Source organism: Nycticebus coucang, chromosome 13 (assembly GCF_027406575.1).
Source record: "Nycticebus coucang isolate mNycCou1 chromosome 13, mNycCou1.pri, whole genome shotgun sequence".
Classification (NCBI taxonomy): Eukaryota; Metazoa; Chordata; class Mammalia; order Primates; family Lorisidae; genus Nycticebus; species Nycticebus coucang.
Window position 1 is genome coordinate 62920639 of NC_069792.1, and position 24747 is coordinate 62945385.

General features: G+C 42.0%; 1 protein-coding gene across 2 annotated transcripts in view; it reads left to right on the forward strand.

Annotated features, from left to right (window-relative positions):
- SPAG1 (sperm associated antigen 1) overlaps positions 1 to 24747 on the forward strand; it is a 90632-nt gene that overhangs the window by 40882 nt on the left and 25003 nt on the right. For both annotated transcript variants that reach the window (XR_008373888.1, XM_053559229.1), the window contains exons 11-13: positions 15328 to 15642; positions 16040 to 16139; positions 22456 to 22608. Coding sequence is in view for 1 of the 2 variants with exons in the window: in XM_053559229.1 (XP_053415204.1) it covers positions 15328 to 15642; positions 16040 to 16139; positions 22456 to 22608 (568 nt within the window). In the remaining variant the exon portion in view is untranslated. The remainder of the gene's footprint in view (positions 1 to 15327; positions 15643 to 16039; positions 16140 to 22455; positions 22609 to 24747) is intronic.

Here is a 24747-nt window from a genome sequence, read left to right on the forward strand (position 1 = left end):
CTGGTTTGGGCATCAGGGTGATTTTTGCTTCATGGAACGTGTTGGGTAGTCTTCCTTCTTTTTCTATATTTTGGAACAGGTTGAGTAATATAGGTACTAGTTCCTCTTTAAAGTTTTGATAGAATTCTGACGTGAAGCCATCTGGTCCTGGGCTTTTCTTTTTAGGGAGATTTTGTATGGTTGATGCTATTTCAGAACTTGATATTGTCCTGTTCAATATTTCCACTTGATTCTGGCTAAGTCTTGGAAGGTGATGTGCTTCCAAGTGTTGGTCAGTTTCCTTCAGATTTTCATATTTCTGAGAATATAGTTTCTTGTAATATTCATTAAGGATTTTTTGAATTTCTGAGGAGTCTGTTGTTATTTCGTCTTTGTCATTTCTGATTGATGAAATTAGAGATTTTACTCTTTTTTTTCCTGGTTAGCTTAGCAAAGGCTTATTTATTTTATTGACCTTTTCAAAAAACCAACTTCTTGATTTATTGATCTGTTGTATTATTCTTTTGTTTTCAATTTCATTTAATTCTGCTCTAATTTTGGTTATTTCTTTTCTTCTACTGGGTTTGGGGTTGGAATGTTCTTCCTTTTCCAGTTGCTTGAGATGTCCCATTAAGTTAACTTCCTCTCTTTCCGTTCTCTTGAGGAAGGCTTGCAGTGCTATAAATATGCCTTTTAGGACTGCCTTTGCGGTATCTCAGAGGTTCTGATAATTCGTGTCTTCATTATTGTTTTCTTCCAAAAATTTGGCAATTTCCTTCTTATTCTCATCTATGACCCAGCTATCATTCAGCATAAGGTTATTTAACTTCCATGTTTTTGTATGAGTATGCAGATTTCTGTTGTTACTGAGTTCCACTTTTATTCCATGGTGGTCTGAGAAGATGCAAGTAATAATTTCTATTCCTTTAAATTTACTGAGGTTAGACTTGTGACCTAAGATGTTATTGATTTTGGAGCATGTTCCGTGGGCTGATGAGAAGTATGTGTATTCAATTTTGTTGGGATGATATGTTCTGTATATGTCTGCTAAATCCAAATGTTGGATGGTTAGGTTTAACTCCAACATTTCCTTGCTCAGCTTCTTATTGGAGGATCTATCCAACACTGCCAAAGTATTGATATGCCTGGGGGGTGTCTTATTCAGGTTGAGTCATGCTGGGGTTCTGAAACTGTCTATCTGAATTTGAGAATCTCTTGGCATGTCTGGAAAATTCTCTTTCATGATTTCATGGAGAAGGGCCTCTGTGCCTTGCGAAGTATTATTGAGCTGGAGGAAATCAAGTTGCTCATGTCTGTTAGAGTTTCTCTTATAAATTGAGGCACATTCTGGTTGGGTGCATAAATATTAATAATTGTAATCTCATCATATTGAGTATTACCCTTAAGAAATATGAAGTGACCAGTCTTATCCTTCCTTACTTTTGTTGGTGTAAAGCCTATTGTGTCTGCAAATAGAATTGCAACATCTGCTTTTTTCTGATTACCATTTGCCTGAAATATGGGTGACCATCCTTTCACCCTGAGTCTATATTTATCTTTTAAGGTAAAATGTGACTACTGTATGCAGCAAATATCTGGCCTGAGTTTTTGTATTCAGTCAGCTAACCTGTGCTTCTTTAGAGGACAGTTTAAGCCGTTCACATTAATGGAGAATATTGATAAGTCTGGTAAAATTTTGGATATCGAGTTTTTCGAAAGTCCAATGGACATTTTTAATCCTTTTGCCACTGTGGAAGTTGGAGTTTGATCAAAAGTTTCTGAGTGAGTTTACTTTTGTGGGAGAGGATTGGGCTGGTCATTATGGAGGATAGGTCTGAGAATATCCTGAAGAGCTGGTTTGGTTATGGCAAATTTCTTCAACATATGAATGTCATTAAAGTATTTAATTTCTCCCTCATAAATGAAACTCAGTTTAGCTGGATACAGGATGCAGGGTTGAAAGTTATTTTGTTTTAGGAGATTAAAAGTCGATGACCACGCTCTTCTGGCTTGAAAAGTTTCAGCACGGCGATCTGCAGTCATTCTAATATTTTCCCCTTTTTAAGTAATGGATTTCTTTTGTCTGGCTGCTTTCAGAATTTTCTCCTTCATATTAACTTTAGTGAAGTTAATTATGATATCCCTGGGGGATGTCTTATTCAGGTTGAGTGGTGCTTGGGTTCTGAAACTGTCTATCTGAATTTGAGAATCTCTTGGCATGTCTGGAAAATTCTCTTTCATAATTTCATGGAGAAGGGCCTCTGTGCCTTGCGAGGCCACTTCATCACTTTCAGGGATTCCAATGAGGCGGATATTACCCTTCTTCGAATTACCCCAGAGCTCTCTGAGAGAATGATCCGTTTTTGCTCTCCATTTCTCTTGCTCTTTGAGAGTTTGGGAGCATTCAAAAGCTTTGTCTTCAATGTCAGAAATCCTTTCTTTTGCTTGCCCCACTCTGTTACTGTGGGATTCTACTGTATTTTTCAGATCTTTGGGGGCTGCAAATTCTTGCTTCAGTGCATCAAAATCTTTCGTGGTTTTGTCTTTAAATTCGTTAAATTCTTGAGACAACTTTTGAATTTCTCCTTGAATTTCTAATTCTGACTTTTGAATTGCTCCTCGAATTTCTAATTCCAAATTTTCCTCCATTCTATTAATCTTGTTTGCAATCCAAAGTCTGAATTCGATTTCTGACATCTCTGCCAGCTGTTTATGAATGGGATCTTTAGTTACATCTGCCATATCTTTCCTCGGAGGGGTTGATCTATTCTGGTTATTCATGTTACCAGAGTTTTTCCGCTGATTCTGTTCCATGATTATTTTACACTGTTTGACTTTTCCCCTGGAGCTTTGTCAAGGACCTGCTATGGCCTGAGAAACTGGAAACCTTTTTGTTGTGTTGGGGCTAAGTGGCTCTGTCTTGTTTTCAGCTGGTCTCTGTCTGACCAGGGCCTGCATTTCTGTCCTAGATCTGTTTCGCAGTGGTTGCCACCTGAGAAGATGCCCAGCCTCCTCTGGTTGCCCAAAGAGATAGGGGGTGTGACTTTGGAATATCCCGGGGTTAGCCCTATTGTTGCCAAAAAATGGTTGCTGTTCTGCGCCTCGGGGCACCGCAGCTCCCACGTGGTTCCCTCTCAGCCAACTGTCCTCTCCTTGCTCCTGTGCTGCAGAATCAGCACTGACCAGCTGCAGACCAGGCCCTGTCCACACCCCTCGAGAAATCACCCAAGAATCTGGACTCTTGAGGGACAGGCCTCCAGACCTCAGAGTGAGAGCGGAGGGTAGTGCTGGCAGCTCAGAATTGCAGGTAGAGAATATATACAGTTTTATACAGTTTCATGCCTGGCAGGAGAACACCATGGCACCCTAGTAGGGGAGGTAAGTCCAGTTTTCAGAGGGTTTCTCCCGTGGAGTATAGGGGAGGACCTTTGAACTCTGCCTGTTTTTTTGTGGGGCACTCTAAGCCTTTTCTCCCGTCTGCTTGGTGATGGATTTTGTACCTTTTGTTTGTATCCTTGGGGTCACAGCTTGCCTCAGTGGGGTTGACGTGTGTTCTTCAACCTTCTTTCTTGGTACAGCTCTAATCCCCCAGGTTACTTGCTAAATTTCTGTCCTTTAACTCTCCTTCTGGACAGGAGCCTCTGTGGAAAGCTGGCTTCAGTCAGCCATCTTGTCTCCCAGAAATCATGATTTTCATCAGCACATTCTGAGAGCTGTGAAAAGATTTCTGGGCATTTCCCAGCTCCGGGGATGTCCCAGTGTCCTTCCTACAGATCTCCCAGTACCTGCAGGTCACAGGATGACAGAGGCTGCTGCAGAAAGACCTGAGATCTCTAGGAGATGGAACAGCTGAAGAGGAGGCTCCAGTTTAGAGTCCAGCTCAAGAGACAAATGCTCTGTTTACCCATTCTACCCTGTTTCCCTGAAAATAAGACAGCGTCTTATTTTAAGGTGTGCTCTCAAAGATGCGCTAGGTCTTATTTTCAGGGGACGTCTTATCTTTCCTGTAAGTAGGTCTTATTTTCGGAGTATGTCTTATTTTTGGGGAAACAGGGTATTAGGTGTATAATAGTTTCTCATTATTGTTTAAATTTGCATTTTCCTAATGGCTAATGCTGTTCGGCATCTCATATGCTCATTTGCCATCTCTATATAATTTTTAGTGAAGTGTTCAAATTATTCCATCAGTTTTTTAAAAATGGGGTGTTGTTGGCTTGGCACCCGTAGCACAGTGGTTACAGCACCAGCCACATACACTGAGGGTGGCAGGTTCGAACCTGGCTTAGGCCAGTTAAACAACAATGACAACTGCAACAAAAAATAGCAAATGGCCAGGTATTGTGGTGGGTGCCTGTAATCCCACCTACTTGGGAGGCTGAGGCAAGAGGATCGCTTAAGCCCAAGAGTTGAGGTTGCTGTCAGCTGTGAGCCACAGCATTCTACTGAGGGGAACATAGTGAGACTGTGTCTCAAATGAAAGATTTTTTTTTAGTATGCTTTGAATCAGATTTATGCATGTAGATCACCTGAAAGGTGAGCCCAGGAGTCTGTATACAAGTTAATGTGATTATTTTCTTGTGTTCTTGCTTCTTTTTGATCTTCCCTATACTTTTTGGCTCCCAGGGTTTCCCTTCCTCTTCCTCTGGCTAGAAAGCCAAGCCTTTAATTTTTCCAATCTACTATGTACTTCTTATGACTGTGTGCTCCCAGGACTAAGTGGCAAGGGGAAAGAGAAAAAACAAAAGCAACGAGGAGTCCCCTGACATTGTTGCAACCAGGGTTTCTCTTGCCATCAATAAGAGCTACCCTCCTTCAAGTTCAGTGGTGCTTGGCTGCCACTGCAACAGCCTGCAGGATGGCCTGTGGGCCAGGGTGAAAGGGAATTGAAAAACAACAGACCAAAAAGAAACAGGGAATTCTTAACTCTCCGTAGGGGTTAGCTGTCATTTTTGTTTCAAATAAATACTGAGAGCTTCTCCTGAGAGGTTTTTCTTCTTCTTCTTCCTGTCCACACTCAGCGTACAGTTCTGGGTTTGGGGCTGCCTTTGAGTCCAGGCCAGGAGACCTGAGGAAAGAAAAGTTAGAAACTCACTGGTAAATTAGGGATATTTCAAGTTTCTTTTTCCAGTCTGCCTGCTACCATTTACTTTTCAGTGTCTGTGAATTCTGTCCCAAGTGTTTAGTTGTTTTCAGGGTGTATTTAGATATAGGATGGAGTATGCTTACTCTATCTTAGCTGGAACTGCCCTATTAATACTATTTTTTAAATGATTAGCACATTTGAAGAACAATGGATGTACTTTACATATTTTATTTGATCCTTAAGGAACCTGGTAACTATCCACACTCTTACAGATAGGCAACAGCAATTTAGAAAGGTTAAGTCACTTGCTACATTTGCGTAGGTCGTAAGCATGTGGTTGGGATATGGCCCCAAATCTGTGCAACTCCAAAGTCTATCTCTTAAAGTGCTTATTGGATGCCAGCTAAGAGAGTACATGTTTTATAAAACCCAGACTAAACATTACTGGGCTACATTGTCAAAAAAACAGATATAATTTGGTGTTTATCCATGCTTATGCTCACTGATATTTTAAGAAGTGTAATCAGAAGTGGAACCTATGTTGATGAGCAAGTACGTTAGGAACTACTGTGATCATTTTTGAAACTCAAAGTTCCTCTTCATAAATAGAAATTAACAAACAAGAAAGAGCAAATCATTTTTTTTTTTTTTGTAGAGACAGAGTTTCACTTTATGGCCCTTGGTAGAGTGCCATGGCATCACACAGCTCACAGCAACCTCCGACTCCTTGCTTCTGCCTCCTGAGTAGCTGGGACTACAGTCGCCCGCCACAACGCCCGGCTATTTTTTGGTTGCAGTTCAGCTGGGGCCGGGTTTGAACCTGCCATCCTTGGTATATGGGGCCGGCGCCTTACCGACTGAGCCACAGGCGCCGCACAGCAAATCATTTTTTTAAACTCACTATTACTACTTCTGTGATTAGAAATCAGAGCCAGGGACAGCACCTGTGGCTCAGTGGGTACTGTGCTGGTCCCATATACTGAGGGTGGCAGTTTCGAACCAAACTGCAACAAAAAATAGCTGGGCATTGTGGTGGGAGCCTGTAGTTCCAGCTACTCGGGAGGCTGAGGCAGGAGAATTGCCCAAGAGCTGGAGGTTACTGTGAGCTATGACGCCATGGCACTCTACCAAGGGTGACAAAGTGAGACTGTCTCAAAAAAAAAAAAAAAAAAAAGGAACCCCTTCCCCCCAAAATTGGAGTCAGGCATCCTGGCTCACGCTTATAAATCTAGCACTTTGGGAGGCCAAGGCAGGAGGATCCCTTAAACCAGGAGTTCAAGACCAGCCTGAGCAATATAATAAGACATGTCTACAAAAACAAACAGCAACAACAAAAAACACCCAAATTAGCCAGGCTACTCAGGAGGCCAAGCCAGGAGGATCACTTGATCCCAGGAATTTGAAGCTGCAATGAGCTATGATTGACCAATGCACTGTAGCTGGGGTGTCAGAGCCAGATCCTGTCTCAAAAGAAAAAGAAAAAAAGAAAAATCTGAATCAAGATGGTTGTAGTATAAGATCATTTACCAGGTTGATTAGATCTTCCTTTCTGAATTAGCAGTTTTCTTTAAGGTGAGTACCACAGGGAAGCAATATTCCTGTTCAGATCTTCAAACAGCCAGAGGTCAAAGAGAACAATTCTGATCCTATCATTCATGTCCTGCTCCCTCACAATTATTTTGTAGATTAGGGAATAGATAAAATGTATAAGATTCAGAAACCAAAAATGTCATGATAGAACATAAATTTTAAGCCAGGTGTGGCGGTGTGTGCCTGTACTTGCAGCTACTCAGGAGTTTGGGAGACTGAAGCAGTCTTGAACTTAGGAGTTTGAGCCCCAACCTGGGCAACATAGCAAGATCTCACCTTTTAAAAAAAACTGAAGACCAGTAAGTTCCTTTTGTCAGGAAAGCAAATCAAGATTTGAGTTGGAATAAATAATAACTGGAAATTCAGAAGCGATTTTTTCAGCCTAAGAAGAAATGAAATAGATTGAGCTACTTTATGCTTACCTCTACCAAGCTATGGTGTTAAATGTAGTACGGAAAGAGTTCTAGAGCATTGGACATGAGACACAACACAGGAAAATAATGTTAAAGCACAGAGAGAAGTTATCAAGCTGGAATCTCTGCACATGTTTCTCAATCTCGTCATATTCTAAGAGAGAATGCCTGGTCATTATGGGCTGTGTTCCCAGGAGCCCTTAAGACGATGGGAAAGGCAAAAATTAGTGTTTTGTAACTTGGCTGATGCTCCTTTCTGAGCTCCACTCTAGCTGGCCATGCCCACATCATTCAGACTGAGGTCTAAGACAGCTAATGTATTTAACTTAATAACTGACGATTGTTGAGCCCCTACTCTGTGTCAGGTACTGAGATAAGATAGCTGATTGACATCCAGCTGCAGTGGCTCATGCCTGTAATCCTAATACTCTGGGAGTCTGAGGCGGGTGGATTACCTGAGCTCAGAAGTTCGAGACCAGCCTGAGCAAGAGCGAGACCCTGTCTCTATTAAAAATAGAAAAACTAGCTCCGCATATGGCGGGCACCTGTAGTCCCAGCAATTTGGGAGGCTGAGTCAAGAGGTTCACTTGAAATAAAAGAAATAAAAAAAAAGAGAGGATCGCTTAAGCCCAAGAGTTTGAGGTTTCTGTGAGCTATGACGCCATGGCACTCTAATGAAGGCAGCAAAGTAAGACTCTGTCTCAAAAAAGAAAAAAAGAGAAGAAAAAGATGAAGAGCCTGCATAAAAATGAACAAAGTGTATGAACAGACAAAATACATTTTTTATTGCTAATTAAAATGAAAATTAAATATAGATTTTTTTTCCCCATTACATTAGCCAAGATGGAAAACAAAAGTACCCTTTGTTCTCAAGGGTGAGGTGAAATAAGCACCCTTTTAAAAATATTGAGATATAATGCATATATCATAAAACTCATCCTTTTCAAATTCAGTATGTTTTAGTATATTCACAAATTGTACAACTAATATCACTGTCTAATTTCAGAACATTTTTATTATTCCCAAAATAAATCTCATACTCATCACTTCTTGGACTTTTGGCTAAAATCAAAGAGAAATTTCATACCCATTAGCAATTAATTCTCATTTTACCCTTTCCCTGACTCCTGGTAACCACTTAACTACTTTTGTCATTATGGATTTGCCTATCCAAATAGTTCATGTAAAGGCAATCATACAATATGTAGCCTTTTGTGTCTATCTTTTTTTTTTTTTTTTTTTTTGTAGAGACACAGTCTCACTTCATGGCCCTTGGTAGAGTGCCGTGGTCTCACACAGCTCACAGCAACCTCCAACTCCTGGGCTTAAGCAATTCTCTTGCCTCAGCCTCCCGAGTAGCGGGGACTACAGGCGTCCGCCACAACGCCCAGCTATTTTTTGGTTGCAGTTCAGCTGGGGCTGGGTTTGAACCCGCCACCCTAGGTATATGGGGCCGGCACCTCACCGACTGAGCTACAGGCGCTGCCCATGTGTCTATCTTTTTAAAAATACTCCTTTATTTATTTATTTATTTTGCAGTTTTTGGATGGGGCTGGGTTTGAACCTGCCACCTCCCGTATATGGGGCCAGTGCCCTACTCCTTTGAGCCACAGGTGCCACCCTTCTATCTTTTTTAACTTAATATAATGTTTTCAAGGTTCATCTGTGTTGAAGCATGTAATTCATTCCTCTTTATGTGTAAATAACATTGGGTTATATGAATAATACCAAGTTTTCTTTCTTTCTTTCCTTTTTTTTTTTTTTTTTTTTTTGAGACAGAGTCTCACTCAGTCACCCTGGGGTTGAGTGCTGTGGCATTATTGCTCACAGCAACCTCAAACTCTTGGACTCAAGTGATCCTCTTGCCTCAGCCTCCCAAGTAGCTGGGACTACAGGGACCCACCACAACGCCTGGCTATTTTTAGAGACAGGGTCTTGCTCTGGCTCAGGCTGGTCTCCAACTCATGAGCTCAGACAATCTACCCACCTCAGTCTCCCAGAGTGCTAGGATTACAAGTATGAGCCACTGCAACCAGATAACATTTTCTTTAGTTAGTTGATAGACAGTTGGGTTGTTTGCCCATTTTTGGCTATTACGAATAATTCTGTCATAAACATTTATGTACATATTTTTGTGTGAATATATTAACTATTCTTGAGTATATATTCAGGAAGTTCAAGAGGACTTGAACCCAGGAATTGTTGGGTTACATGGTAACTCTTTAACTTCTTGAAGAACTGCAGATTGTTTTCCAAGTTGGCTACACCATTTTACATTCCCATCAGCAGTGTATGGTGGTTCCAGTTGCTCCACATTCTTGACAACACTTGTCATTGCCTGCCTTTTTTGATTAGTCATCTTAGTGGGTGAGAGGTGGTTAGTATCTCCTTACGGCATTGATTTGCTTTTCACTAAGGACCAATTACGTTGACTATATAGATTAAGTCAACCCAAACAATAACTGGGTTATGATACATATGATCTGCAAATATTTCTTCCGTTCTGTGGGTTGTCTTTTTAGTTTCTTGATAATTTCCTTTGATGCACAAAAGTTTTTAATTTTGATGATATCCATTTACTTTTTTCTTTTGTTGCTTGTGCTTTTGGTGTCATATATACGAATCCATTGTCAAGGCTCTGTACCTGTAGCTCAGTGGCTAGGGTGCCAGCCATATACACCAGAGCTGGTGGGTTTGAATCCAGTCTGGGCCTGCCAAACAACAATGACAACTACAACCAAAAAATATCTGGGTGTTGGGCGGTGCCTGTGGCTCAGTCGGTAAGGCGCCAGCCCCATATACTGAGGGTGGCGGGTTCAAACCCGGCCCCGGCCAAACTGCAACCAAAAAAAAAAATAGCCGGGCGTTGTGGCGGGCGCCTGTAGTCCCAGCTACTCGGGAGGCTGAGGCAAGAGAATCGCTTAAGCCCAGGAGTTGGAGGTGGCTGTGAGCTGTGTGAGGCCACAGCACTCTACCGAGGGCCATAAAGTGAGACTCTGTCTCTACAAAAAAACAAAAATATCTGGGTGTTGTGGCAAGTGCCTGTAGTCCCAGCTATAAGGCAAGAGAATCGCTTAAGCCCCAGAGTTTAAGGTTGCTGTGAGTTGTGAGGCCACAGCCCTCTACCCAGGGTGACAGCTTGAGACTCTGTCTCAAAAAGAAAAAGAAAAGAAAAGAAAAGAGGGGCGGTGCCTATGGCTTAGTGTGTAGGGCGCCGGCCCCATATTCAGAGGGTGGCGGGTTCGAATCCGGCCCCGGCCAAACTGCAAAAAAAATAGCTGGGCATTGTGGCAGGCACCTGTAGTCCCAGGTACTCGGGAGGCTGAGGCAGGAGAATCACCTAAGCCCAGGAGTTGGAGGTTGTTGTGAGCTGTGATGCCATGGCACTGTACCAAGGGCGATAAAGTGAGACTTTAAAAAAAAAAAAAAGATAAACATAATCCATTGTCAAATCTAAGATCATAAAGGTTTACCCCTGTGTTTTCTTCTAAGATTTTAGCTGTCATATTTAGGTCATTGATCCATTTTGATTAATTCTTAAATATAGTGTGAGATGTGTCTATTTGGTTTTGTTTGTTAGTTTTGTTTTTTCTTTGTTTTTAGTATCTGGAAATCCAGTTCTTTAACTATTTAATAAGGAAATTGTATTTTCCCTATTAAATGGACTTGACACCTTTGCCACGTAGTTGGCCATAGATGTGTTTATTCCTAGACTCTCAAGTCTTTTCTGTTGGCCTAAGTGTCTGTCTGTATGTCGGCACAACACTGTTTTCATTACTGTAGCTTTTAGTAAGTTTTGAAATCAAGAAGAGTAAATCCTTCAATTTTGTTCAAGTTTTTCTTGTATATTATAAATTCCTTGTAATTCCATATGAATTTAAGCTTAGTTCTTCCATTTCTGCAAAAATGTTTTCATAGGATTGTTTTGAATCTGTAGATTGCTTTGGGTAGTACTGATATCTTAACAATAATCTGCCTATCCATGATTACAGGATGTCTTTCCATTTATTTTAATCTTCTTTAATTTTGTAAAACAGTATTTTGTAGTTTTCAGTGTCTAAGTCATTAATGTCCTTCGTTAAATTTATTCATGGGTATCTTACTCTTTTGGATGCTATGGTAAATAGAATTGTTTCTTTAATTTACTTTTTTTTTTTTTGAATGAACAAGAAACATTTTTATGCTATTATTTGTATCTACCATGCCATGAATTCATAGGGGAAGAGGTTCCAGCAGCTCAGGGAGGCACCTTGCCATTGAATGTGACAAAGTGTTGATTGACTTTTGAATTCGTGGGAAATAGGTCCCAGCACCTTGTATCACTGTTACATGGGGACTATTGGTTATCCTGTGTGCCCCTGCTGTACACATATTATGCCATGAGCTCATGGGGAATAAATAGGTTCTTGCGCCTAAAAACATGGGTCCACTGGTATTCCTGTGTGCTATGTTATATGCTTATTATGCCATGAATTCATAGGGAATGGGTTCCAGGAGCTCAGGCTCCTTTCCGTTAGTTCTCACAAAGTGGGCTTCTCTGGGTGGCGCAGGCTGGTGCTTCAGTTGAACCCAGGTACCTTTCTCTTTGGCTTCCTTCTTTTTCTGATCATTTTCCTTCACACGTTTCAGGAAGCTATCTCGGCTCTTAGAGTGCTTAATATGCTCAATACGAACATTAATCCTCTTCGCGAGGATCTTGCCCTTAACTTGTTTGTTTACAACAATGCCAACAGCATGCTGGGTAACATTGTAAACTCTTCCAGTTTTGCCCTGGTAACATTTGTGTGGCATGCCTTTTTGAACAGTACCCATTCCCTTGATGTCTACATTATCACCTTTCTTGTAGATTCGCATATATGTGGCCAAAGGAACAACTCCATGTTTTCTAAAAGGCCTAGAGAACACGTATTGGGGGCCTCTCCTCTTTCCCTTTGTGTTTGTCATTTTGGTGAATTACTGGAAGATGGCATCTCCAGCCAAAAGCTAATTTCCTGGATTGTTCATTGCTGGTATAGAGAAACACTGATTTTTATGTGTTGATTTTACACTTTGTAACTTACCTAATTTGTTTATTTGCTGTAGTAGGGTTTTTGTAAGGGGAGGGTGGATTACTTTGGGATTTTCTTACCTGTAGGATCATGTCATTGTGTACAGAAAGAGTTTTACTTCTTCCTTTCCAATATGGATACCTGTTGTTTAATTTTCTTGACTAATTGATCAGGGTACAACTTCTAGCAGTGTTGAATAGCAGTGGTGAAAAAGGGCATACTTGTCGTGTTGCTGATGTTTGGGGGAAAGCAACATTGTTTCACCAACAAATATGTTAGCTAGGGGTTTTTCATAAATAAGCTTTATCATGTTGAGGAATTTCATTTCTGTGCCTAGTTTTCTCAGTGTTTCCATTATGAAGGGCATTGGATTTTGTCAAATGCCTTTTCAGCATTAATCATCATGATTGTGTGTGTGTTTACTTTTTCCGTTAATACATCAGCATTGGGGGTGGTGCCTGTGGTTCAGTGGGTAGGGTGCTGGCCCTATATACCGAGGGTGGCAGGTTCAAACCCTTGCATTGAACAAAATAGCCAGGTATTGTGGCGGGCGCCTGTAGTCCCAGCCACTTGGGAGGCTGAGGCAAGAGAATCGCCTAAGCCCAGGAGTTGGAGGTTGCTGTGACCTGTGACGCAACGGTACTTTACCGAGGGTGACAAAGTGACTAAAAATAACAATACATCAGCATTTATTGATTTTCTATTGTTGAACACCATTGTATGTATTTCTGAGATAAATTCCACTTGGTCATGGTGCGTAATTCTTTTAATATGGTATTGACTCTGGTTTGCCAGTATTTTATTGAAGGTTTTTGTATCTGCCATCTACCTAAACTACCTTACTCGGGGCTACATGTTTGGCTCTTCCTTCCTTTGGTATTTGTTATCGCTGAACTCCTTTCTTTACAAAACACTCTTGGCTTCTGTGGTAGTATGCTGTCCAGGTTTTTCTTCCATTTCTAGGCATTCCTCCTACCCTGGAGAGTTTTGCTGTGCTTATCCTGTAAGTAATGGTGTTCATCAAGGATCCTTCTGAGACTGAGTGATCTTATCCACACCCAGACTTTTATGTGCCTGCAACTCCCAAGGCAATGTCCCTGGATAAGGCCACTCCTCTGATTTGAATATGGAACCACCTCAGAACTGCTCCTCAGCATTGTCCCATCGGTAGTCCAATACCCACCCAAACTCAAATGTCTCTCTTGTTTGGGTCTCTGTTTACCTTTCCAGAGACTTCTGTTGAATCAGGGCCTTTTCAGTCTTTTTTTTTTTTTTTTTGCATATATATATATATTTATTAAATCATAGCTGTGTACATTAATGCAATCATGGGGTATAATGTGCTGGTTTTATATACAATTTGAAATATTTGCATCACACTGGTTAACATAGCCTTCACGACATTTTCTTAGTTATTAAGACATTTATATTCTACATTTAGTAAGTTTCACATGTACCCTTGTAAGATGCACTATAGGTGTGATCCCACCAATCACCCTCCCTCCACCCATCTTCCCCCCTCCCCTCCCCTCCCACTCCCCTTTGTCCTTCTTCTGGCCTTTTCAGTCTTAAGGAGAGAATGCTTTGCATTCAGTTCAGTCTGGGTCATACTGGTTTATGTATTGAATGAATTCCTTCACTTTTTCTTTGGGTCTCTGTTGCCTTATTTGTAAAGTAGAAATGATAAACGCTGGTTTAGGATTAATGAAAATACATGTAAAGGTCTTGACCCATATGAAGTTTTAAATAGCCGCTTAGAGATAGTATTGGTGAGACCCAAGGGGATGCTGTATGAGGGAGGGGCTGGAAAATACTGTAATACCACATTGACCACTGTTTCTGCTGACACTGACTTGTGGTTTCATCCAGTTTCTAGTTGAGGATTTGAGTAGCAGATACCAGATCAAAACAGGAGCCTTGCTGTAATAATACTACAGGGTCCAATCTGGGGATTTATCTCTACAACATAATTTTATTGTTTTAATAATTAAGTCCCTTTTGGTTTGAGATCCAAATTGGATGTGATTCTGCTGTGTAGAAAATTGTATTAATTAATGTGTGTGTGTGTGTTTTTTTTTGAAACAGAGCCTCAAACTGTCGCCCTGGGTAGAATGCTGTGGCATCACATCTCACAGCAACCTCCAACTCCTGGGCTCAAGCGATTCTCTTGCCTCCCAAATAGCTGGGACCACAGGCGTCTGTCACAATGCCCGGCTATAATTAATGTGTTTTTATGCTCAAGGTGATCATACACAGATTTTCACTTAGCTAACTGTAGTTTTCTACATGCTGTTGGCTTTCCCATTTATGAAAGAGAATGAAAAATCACTAGGAATTGGATTAGAATTTGTTAAAAAGAGAAAGTTTGGAAATCTCTGTGTTTTTTAATAGTGCTTTGAAATGACTGTTTTGTTTTAAATATCGACGAGATCACCAATGAAATATGTTTGTTGTTGCAGTTTGGCAGGGTTTGAACCCTCCACCCTCAGTATATGGGGCCGGCGCCCTACCAATGAAATATTAATACATCATTTTCATATTTAAAAATAGCAAATAATCAGTTTTAAAGCTATTAATACCTGAAATCATTTGATCAAAATCAAAGGAATTTCAAGTTTGAATAAGGCCCTGGAGATGGAAAATTTTTCATTTTGTTTTTGAAACTCCCGGTAAGCTTCAAAAGTAGGTGCCTATTTTGTGTGACTTCTTTGCTAAATTCACTTTAAAATTATTTCAAAATCACTTTGACTTTTTCCCAAATCTTTTCCTCTTAGTCGTTTAAAATAAGGAAAGAGTGCCCCGACCTTGGGTGCAGTTACGGTATTCACCAAGTTCCATTCATTCATTCCTCGTAAACGGAGAGCAAAGCAGGCATTCTGTCAGGTCCCCCTCAGCAGGTATGGTTTGGTGAAGGGAGTGGTTGTGAAATGCCCGTGGTCGGCGTTTCAAGAGTTAAGGACGGGCTGGCTTCGGTCCGAGCCGCAGACGGCGCCCAAGGACGCCACGGGGTCCGGGGGTCCGGGGGTTGCGGGGGGTCCGGGGCCGCGGGCCGCGGCGGTGCCCCCGAGGTGGGAGCGGCCCGGCTCCGCCCGCGGGGGTGGCGCCCGCCCGGCCGCCCCGCGAGCCCGCCCCCTGCGCCGGGCACCCCCGCGGCCTCCGCCGTAGTTTCTCCTGATGATGCAAACGCTCACTTCCCGCACCCACTTCCCCACAGAGGCCGCCGAGCCGCGCGCCATGGGCAACATCCAGAAGAAGCTGACGGGCAAAGCCGAGGGCGGCAAGCGGCCGGCCAAGGGCGCGCTGCGGCGGGCCCGGGCGGCGGGCGGCGGCGCCGACAAGCGGGCCCGGCCGCGGGCCTCGGCGACGGCGGGCGGCGGGAGGGGCGCCGGAGACCCCGCCGCGCCGCCGCCCGCCGCCCCGGCCGGGCCCGCCGGCCTCAAGAGCCGGGGCAACGAGCTGTTCAAGAGCGGGCAGTTCGCCGAGGCGGCCGGCAAGTACTCGGCGGCGATCGCGCAGCTGGAGCCCGCAGGTAGGTGAGCCGCGCCCCGCGACGCCCCCAGGCCCCGTGAGCTGCGGGGCGGCGGGTCTCCGCACCTGGGGGGTGGGGCGGGAGGGACCGGGCCAGGCAGTCTCCCGAGTGACAGCAGTGCCTCTGTGCATGCCTTCCTGGTGCCTGAGGGCGCTGGGCGACTTGACCTCCGCGAATAGTACCTTGGAATGCGGAGCATGTACCCGGCCGGGCGCGTTTGCATCAGTCCCTGACCGGCTTCCCCCTGTGGCCATTGCGGGGACAGACAGCTCCCGGAGCGCTGCCTGATCTGCAGTCTGCGGGACTGCAGTGCCACCGGAGACCTCGGTCTTGCAATTCTGGTGAACTGCGGGCTTGCTAATGGATTTTAACTGTATTTAATTAAATGTGATTTTAGGAAGTGAAAGTGCTGATGATCTAAGTATCTTATATTCAAATAGAGCAGCATGTTACCTAAAAGAAGGAAACTGCAGTGGCTGCATTCAAGATTGTAACAGGTAAACTGCACGTTTTCAGGTTTGTCAAAGGACTGTTCTATTAATGTCATTGTGATGAATGCAATATTCAGTATCCTAAATTTTCTGCATTTAAGATAGTTTTACAGTATGTTAATACATAAAAATAATAAATTTGTTTCTCTCTCACATATAAAGACAGTCTCAGAAGATTGTGCAAGCTTTTTCATTTTCCACTGCTACCACCCTAATTCATGTTCCTTTCTATCACTACTAGACTACCCAGAAAAGCCAGATCACTAGTGTCAATCCACTGTGGCTTCAGGATAATGTTTCCTGAAGCATTATTTTGCTCAGATGTTTTCAAACAGGCCTTTAATAGCTCAGTATTGTCTTCCAGATAATTGTGAACTTCTCTGTCACCAGGTTGCCCCCCACTCTCAACAAGTCTCTGCTCCCATTTGTTCCACTTCCTTACACTCACCTGGTTCTCTGGGCCTTTGTCCCCAGTGTCAGTAATGTCCCCTGCACATCTTGGTTTCTGAAATCCCTCAGCTGCCCCTCCTCTCTGCTTCCTGAGTGCCCCAGCCTTCCGGGTTATCTCAGGTCTTAAATACCTGCACCAACAGTTGGTCACACCTGTAAGTCCTGTGTTAGCCACTGCAGTGGATTTAAACTCCTTGAGGTCAGCAACCATGTATTTGTTTTCTTTTCTCTTTCTTAATTGACATATAACAATTGAACATATTTATGGGATGCATAATGGTGTTTTGACATATGTAATATTTAGTGATTACATCAGGGTAATTAGCACATCCATTGTCTCAGATGTTTACCATTTCTTTGTGTTGGGAACATTCAGTGTCTGTCTTTTAGCTATTTGAAACTGTAAATTATCATTAACTGTAGAAACCATGTCCTATCCTGCTTTCTATTCCTTAAAGCACAGTAGTCACCCATGATACTCAATAAATTACCTGCCCGAATGGATAAATATATTTGTATAAATAAAACATAGTTTTCTTTTACCATAATTAATAACCCTGCTTCAGAAGCCCTTTGTCAAGAAGCTACTGTTAGTACCTCTAAGAAATTTGAAGTTATGTCCTGGTTTGACTAATACAATCCAGGTTTACTCCTCTTGTCTCTTATAATTATGAACATTACCCCCTGGTTTGGATTGTATATTATACAGACACTGTTTATAAGGTGAGCAGTTTATTATTTTTTTCATTGGCAGTATCCGTTTATTGATCTGGGTAAAGCTTGCTAGGATATGTGCCTGTAGTTTAGGCCTTGAAGGTTTTGAAGCATTTGGATCTCTTTGCCAATTTCACATATTCAGATTTAAAATAATTATTAATATTCCCTTTGGCCTGACTTTAGACCTTGTTCATGGTTATGCTGGCTCAAACTAGCTAATTGTTAACATCTTCTGGATTCCAGTTGATGTTAAGTTGATAGCTTGAAATCTGCCATAGTAGGATACCTTTTAATACCTGTAAACTAGCAAATACCACAAATCTGGGCTTTTTTCTTTCTTTCTTTTCCCAGAGAATTCTTACACACATTTACCACTGCTTGTAACAAACTGAGTAGACCATGTGAATTGTTGGATTCTAGTCCTGTGGTGATTTGCAGCCAATACCCTTTCAGCCACATGTCTGTTTCTAGCACTTACCTTCAGACTTGTCTTAGGCCTTCCGATGGAGTAGAGTTAAAACTTAGGAACCTTACAGGTAGGGGTGCTGCAAAACAGTAGATTCATTTTGTCCTTAAGTGAAAGGAGGCAGATATTTACTGGCTAAAATCTCTGTTTAATGTAGACCCAGGAGGAAGTCAAGGATAGGACTCCAGCCATGGTATCCCAGGACCCCAAAATGGGGGCTTGTCTTGGGGAAGAACAAGAGATAGCCTGTCAGTGAGGGAGGTGGTGTCAATTTGGGTAGCTTGTCCTTAGACAAGAGCTGTGTTTTAGGCCAAGGAATCTGGCTCTGCAGGTCAGTGCTGACCTCCATAGAGATTGACCTACTTAGATGTTTTCTTTGATAGCTGGCCTGTGAGTCCAGACGGCATGGAGATAATGCCCAGTAGAGGGGGTTTTACTCTAAAGCAGTGATTCTCAAACTTGTTTTAAAAGCCAGAGAAGCCATGCTGTGCTTTTGTGTACCTATTAACATCTGGATGTATTTACATCTGTATGAACTAGGAATAAGGTATTAGCAGAATATATTGCTGTGTTTTCTTTTTCATCTTCACAAAGGTTGCCTACATGTTAAGCTTTATTTTTTTGTTGTTCAGTTAACTTTGCTTTGGGGAAAGTTTCATGAGCTCTTGTTACCAGACAAGTGGTATCAACAGTTAAAGGTTAACAAAGAAAAACTCACGGAGGCAAGATTTAAAATAAATGAAAGGGGAGCAACTTTATTTTATCTATGAAAAGGACTTTTTTTTTTTGCATTTTGGAGGAAAACTACCATTTGATTTTAAATGTCTAACCGGCCTCTGAGGACTGTTGGTGTTTCCCAGGGTGTGTTGGAGAGTGGCCTTGGGGTAATTAGGGGACTTTTCAGGCAATGGGGAGGGGATCCCATTCCACTGTCCTCACCATAGTATCTGTACAGCTCTCTTTAGGCCTGCAGGTGAAACATGAGCACAATTGTGAAAATCATTATTCTGGAAATTATTTTTTATTCTTATAGTTGTTTACCAGCTAACAAACACCTTTACTTTTCCAATCTATCAGAAAAATCTTTGGGTGGCTTTCTATTGAGGACATTTTGACAGACGAAATACAAATGAATGTTACCCTAGTAATTCTTTTTTTTGTTTGTTTTGTTTTGTTTATTTTTGCTACTTTCTGACAGACGCTTGAAACTAGAAGATTAACTTGATTAGACAGCATCTTTTGTAAGCTCTAGTTTAAAAGTTCTGTTTGTTTTTATGAATGGGTTATTTATTCCTTAATGGAATTTCTATTCAAAAGCTCATATGCATTTTCAGGACTGTGGTTAAAGAAAGAAAAAAAAAACAACCTTGCATTTACTAGGGTAGAAAGTGCTAAAAATTAAATGTATCATCTCATCAGTTTTAGATCCCAAGCTTGGCTTGGAGCCATCTTGATTGAACAGATGGTACCTTGGTGTTACGAGTCCCCTGTGAGGTGAAGGGAGGAATATGGTTGTGAGAGGGACACATTTACGATCTCTGCAATGGAGTTAATGTCCCCTAAGCATTAAATTAAGCTAAATTTAAGGCAATGGGGCAGGGGACTATACCTAAAGATCTATTTGGGGATAGCATTTAAATATGTTTACTTGATCTTAAGTTTATTTTTAAAATAACTTTTATTAATAACAACAGCAACACCTATTATAGAAAACTTTAAAAAATCAGCATGGCACAAAGAATATAACTTAAATCACTTACAATCCTAACACTGAGGCAGAGAAATGAAGCTAATTAGATTTAATAGCATTTTTTATTCTTGATTTAGGCAAAAGGCTGAGAAGTGATGGGTTTAATAGCATTTTAAACTTTTATGGTACAGAGTCCAGAAGGGCTCCTTTGAGTACAGTGGAGCATCTATATGATGTGGAGAATTGTGGAGGAGTCTCCGTGGCAGATGACTCCGAGTTCCCTCATTTGTGATGTTTTTGTGTGTTTGTGGTAGGAAAGAGTGTAGGCTCTGAGGGTTCATGGCCTGGGTGTTGATCTGGGACTGGTGCTCAGGACAGGTGACACACTTGCCTTTGTGACAATCACACTCAAGAGAACTGACATTGTGGGTTCTCTTGAACCCACATCACCCCCCATGTCTCTCAGTTTCTTCACCTGCATAATGAAAATATTTATATTAACCTTACAGGTGTATTGCAAGATTAGATGGGAAAGCCTACAGTGACTAGCATGTAGCAGACTTACTCTATCAGCACTTCCTCCTTACCACGTGCTCATAGATAGGAATAGACAGATTTCTAGGACTATTTGGAAAAACCAAACTAAGCAAAGCACCTCTCACTCACACTTTCCCGGAGTTAAATTAAATATTTCATTTCAAGTTAACAAAAACAACAAACCTATATTCTCCAATGTAGACAGTCTAATGCAAATATTAGTAGATTATGTAGAAAGTAGTTTCTTCATAGGAATTCTGCATGGGAGACTCCTTTACAGCTTCAGGTGATTTTGTTAAAACCAACATCGCTATAGTTTTCCATCATAAATACAGATGGTCCCCAACTTAATGATTTTTTGACTTTACGATGGTGTTAAATTGATACACAACCCCAGGATTTCAGTCTTTAAGCACTGGCGGTTCTTTGACCAAAGACTCTACGTGGGGTACCTTTTTGGCATATATTAATCTTCAATTTATGACAGCTTTATCAGGAGATAACCATATCGTAAGTTGAAGAGCATCCGTACAGTTTTTGATTATTTTATTTCAGAATATAAAAAAAGTATATTAAATACTGAAGTTGCTTTAAACAGTTACTTCAAACAAAACCAAAGAACATGACCTCGAAATACCTCTTTGGTGATATTGGATATAGACTAAAAAATGCAAGATGAAATTGATGACTTATAAGAAAGCATTGTATGCTTAGTTCCTTGATTGCCTTCTGGTCTGTTTTTGAACCCTTTTGCAGCAAGTAAATCCTAATGAACTGTAGTTATTTTTAGAGTGCTGATTTTCAAAATGTAATGCAAGTTTTTGTGGTTCTATACTAAGGTGCCTTATTAAATGCATTTGTGCAAATAAGAACCTTTTTGGTTTTTTTTTGGTTTTTGGCTGGGGCTGGGTTTGAACCCACCACCTCTGGCATATGGGACCGGCGCCCTACTCCTTGAGCCACAGGCACCGCCCAACATAATCCTTTTTTTTTTTTTTTTTGTAGAGACAGAGTCTCACTTCACTGCCTTCGGTAGAGTGCCATGATGTCACAGGACTCACAGTAACCTCCAGCTCCTGGGCTTCCGTGATTCTCCTGCCTTAGCCTCCTGAGCAGCTGGGACTACAGGCGCCCGCCATAACGCCCAGCTGTTTTTTGGTTGCAGTTCAGCCGGGGCTGGGTTCGATCCCGCCACCCTCCATATAATGGGGCCCATGCCCTACTCACTGACCCACAGGCACCACCCTTTTTTCTTTTTTTGAGACAGGATCTTGCTTTGTTGCCTGGGCTAGAGTTCAGTGATGTTAACATAGCTCACTACAGGGCAGTACCTGTGGCTCAGTGAGTAGGGCGCTGGCCCCATATACCAAGGGTGGCAGGTTCAAACCTGGTCCCGGCCAAACTGCAACAACAACAACAAAAAATTGCCAGATGTTGGGGGGGGGGGGTGGCGCCTGTAGTCCCAGCTACTCAAGAGGCTGAGGCAAGAGAATCGCCTAAGCCCAAGAGCTGGAGATTGTAAGCTGTGATGCCACGGCACTCTACCAACAGTGACAAAGTGAAACTCTGTCAAAAGAAAAAAAATTCTCACTACAGCCTCCAACTCCTGGGCTCAAGCTATCCTCCTACCTTACCTCCTGAGCAGCTGGGAGTATGGGCACATACCACCATGCCCAGCTAATTTTGTTTTATTTTTTGTAGAGATGAGGTCTCATTATTGTATAGGCTGATCTCAAACTCCTGGGCTCAAGCGAGCATCCCACTGTGGCCTCCCCAAGTGCTAGGATTACAGGTGTGAGCCTCTGCTCCCTGCCTAAAAAAATTTTTTTTTAAAACAGAGTCTCACTTTGTCACCCTTGGTAGAGTGCTGTAGCTTCATAGCTCACAGCAACCTCAGACGCTTGGGCTCAAGTGATTCTCTTGCCTCAGCCTCCCAAGTAGCTGGGACTACAGGCGCCTGCCACAACACCTGGCTATTTTTTAGAGACAGGGTTTCACTCTTGCTCAGGCTGGTCTCGAATCTGTGAGCTCAGGCAATCCACCTACCTCAGCCTCCCAGAGTGCTAGGATTACAGGCATGAGCCACCATGCCCACCACCCCTCCCTTAATTTTTCTGTAATCCATCAATAATAAGAATCTGTTGCAACCTTGCTCTGTGCCTGGTGCCCTGCTGGGCTCTTTTAGGACGCAGGGATAGGCTGAGGCACACTGCCAGGAGCTCACACTTCAGTGGGGAAGATTAAATGCCAGGGTGTTTTGATACCAGTTTAAAAGAGAGTGGCCACAAATTTGATAACTTGGCTGCTCCAGGTTTGCCTTTCTGGTATTTTCCATGTGCCCAAAATGAAATATCAGATATGTATATATTTGTGAGTCCAGTACTGCAATGTGTAGTCAGTTAAGAATAAATTAAAGAGTAGTTTTCAAAACAAATGATATGTAATATTTTTGTCTTCTTTAGGGCTCTGGAACTTCATCCATTCTCAATGAAACCTCTTTTGCGACGAGCAATGGCCTATGAGACTTTGGAGCAGTATAGGAAAGCTTACGTGGATTATAAAACAGTGTTGCAGATAGACTGTGGAATCCAGCTAGCAAATGACAGTATTAACAGGTAATCAATCTAATCTGCGGGCAGCTACCTTATAATAAAATTAGATTTTTTCCTTTCCCTCTATCAAGAACATGTCCAAGTGTAGATGTGTTCACAGCTATTTACTTTATATGAATGAGTGCCTTCTTTCATTCCATTAAACCAAATGGTTCTTTCTCTCTAACTTCATTTCTAACTATCCCTTAATACAGTTAGAGTTGTCCTCTAGCGCCTTTACATTTGTTACTGTTAAGTGACTATTCTTTGTTTCTTAGTACCGCAAGTTAGAGTTCATGTGTGCTGCTTAAGAATCTGTGGTGATAGGAAGGTGTTTTCATTATGGATGAAATCAGTATGAACAGCAGGACAAGACGCAGAGAGTGGTGAAGACTGCCGTGTCGGGTCTTCTCCCCCCACAGGGTTTGCAGGGGTGCATTGGCACCAGAGCTGTCAGTGGAAACCTCTCTGTTGTTTCTCCTCAGGAGAACGGATGTCTTCATGAGCCTGCTGGATATTTGTGTTATATGCCCTTGTAAATAGAAACTCATCTAGGATGAGTATTAATTTATAATTTGGATCTAATTTATTTTATGACCTATTTACCCCTTGAGTGAGAATGGGAAGGTAAGAATTTCCAGACTTCATAAATTGCTTTCAGATGGAATTTGAAAACAAGTTGTACGGCATCTCTATTATACACATATGATGTTTTCTGATCTCCTTGCCCAGATTATAACTTCTGCCGTGTTTATGTGTCACACTGTCCCCGAGCTGGTCTGGTGTACCGTGTATCTCTCTGTTGGATGTTCCTTAAGGTCAGAAATTGTGTTTTATCTGTCTTTGTCACGGCAGGGCCTCACACAGTAGACATCCTCAAAGAAAGGGTGTCGGATGAGGACATTCTCCAGGAGAGAAAGCACAGTTCAGTCCTCTGCTTTGGGGCTTCGCTTTTAATTTGCCCCATCCCCTGCCTGGTAGTTTTGAAGGTGGAGTTGGAGACAATAGGATCTTCTTACAAGGGCAGACGTTCTCTCAAGACACAAAGTAGAAAATGTGAAGTGTCTGGCAGAGAGGAGAGGACCAATGAAAGGTATTTTAGGAACTATAATAGTAGGCTGAGTGGTTTAAAGGGAGAATTGTGTCTGATAGACTGTGATTACCTACATATCTCAACATTTTGCATTATACCTTTTTAAAAAATTGAAGGCGGTGCCTGTGGCTCAGTGAGTAGGGTGCCTAGGTTGGTGGGTTCAAACACGGCCCCGGCCAAACTGCAACAAAAAAGTAGCTGGGCTTTGTGGCAGGCACCTGTAGTCCCAGCTACTCGGGAGGCTGAGGCAAGAGAATCGCCTAAGCCCAGGAGTTGCAGATTGCTGTGAGCTGTGACGCCATAGCACTCTACCGTGGGCGATAAAGTGAGACTCTGTTTCTAAAAAAAAAAAAAGAAAAATTGAGATGAGTTTCACATAAAATTAAACTACTTTAAAGTGCATAATACAGTGGCATTAGTACTCACAATGTTGGCATATCATTTCTTTCTAGTTCCAAAACATTTCCAGCACCCCCAAAGAAAACCCTATCTATACCCATTAAGCGCTCTCTCTCCCGGCCCCTGGCAACCACAGGTCTGCTTGCTGTCTCCATGGGTTTACCTATTCTGGAAATTTCACATAAATGGAATCATACAATATGTGACCTGTTTTGTCTGGCTTCTTTCAGTCAGCTAAATGCTTTCAAGGTTCATCCCGGGTAGTAAGGGTCAGTACTTCTTTCTTTTTGGCTGAGTAACAGTCCATTATATCTATGTATGTATCACACCTTGTTTATGCATTCATTAGTTGACAGATTGCTTGTCATGTGGGTTGCTTCCACCCGTTGGCTATTGTGAGTAGTGCTGCTATGAATAGTTGTATACTGGTTTGTGTTTGAATCCATTTTCATTTCTTCTGGGTGTATACTTAGGAGTAGAATTGCTAGCTCCTGTGGTATTAATAATTCTGTGTTTAAATTTTTGAGGATTGTGGTGTTATATTTTTGTGTGTACTCAGGCTGCCTATTTTATACCAATTGACTTTTAAGACTCAAGTCAGTTTTTAATTGAATGGTTCTTGTTGCTATTTTGTCGATAAGGAGGCTCTATCTGGTTTTAACATTAATATT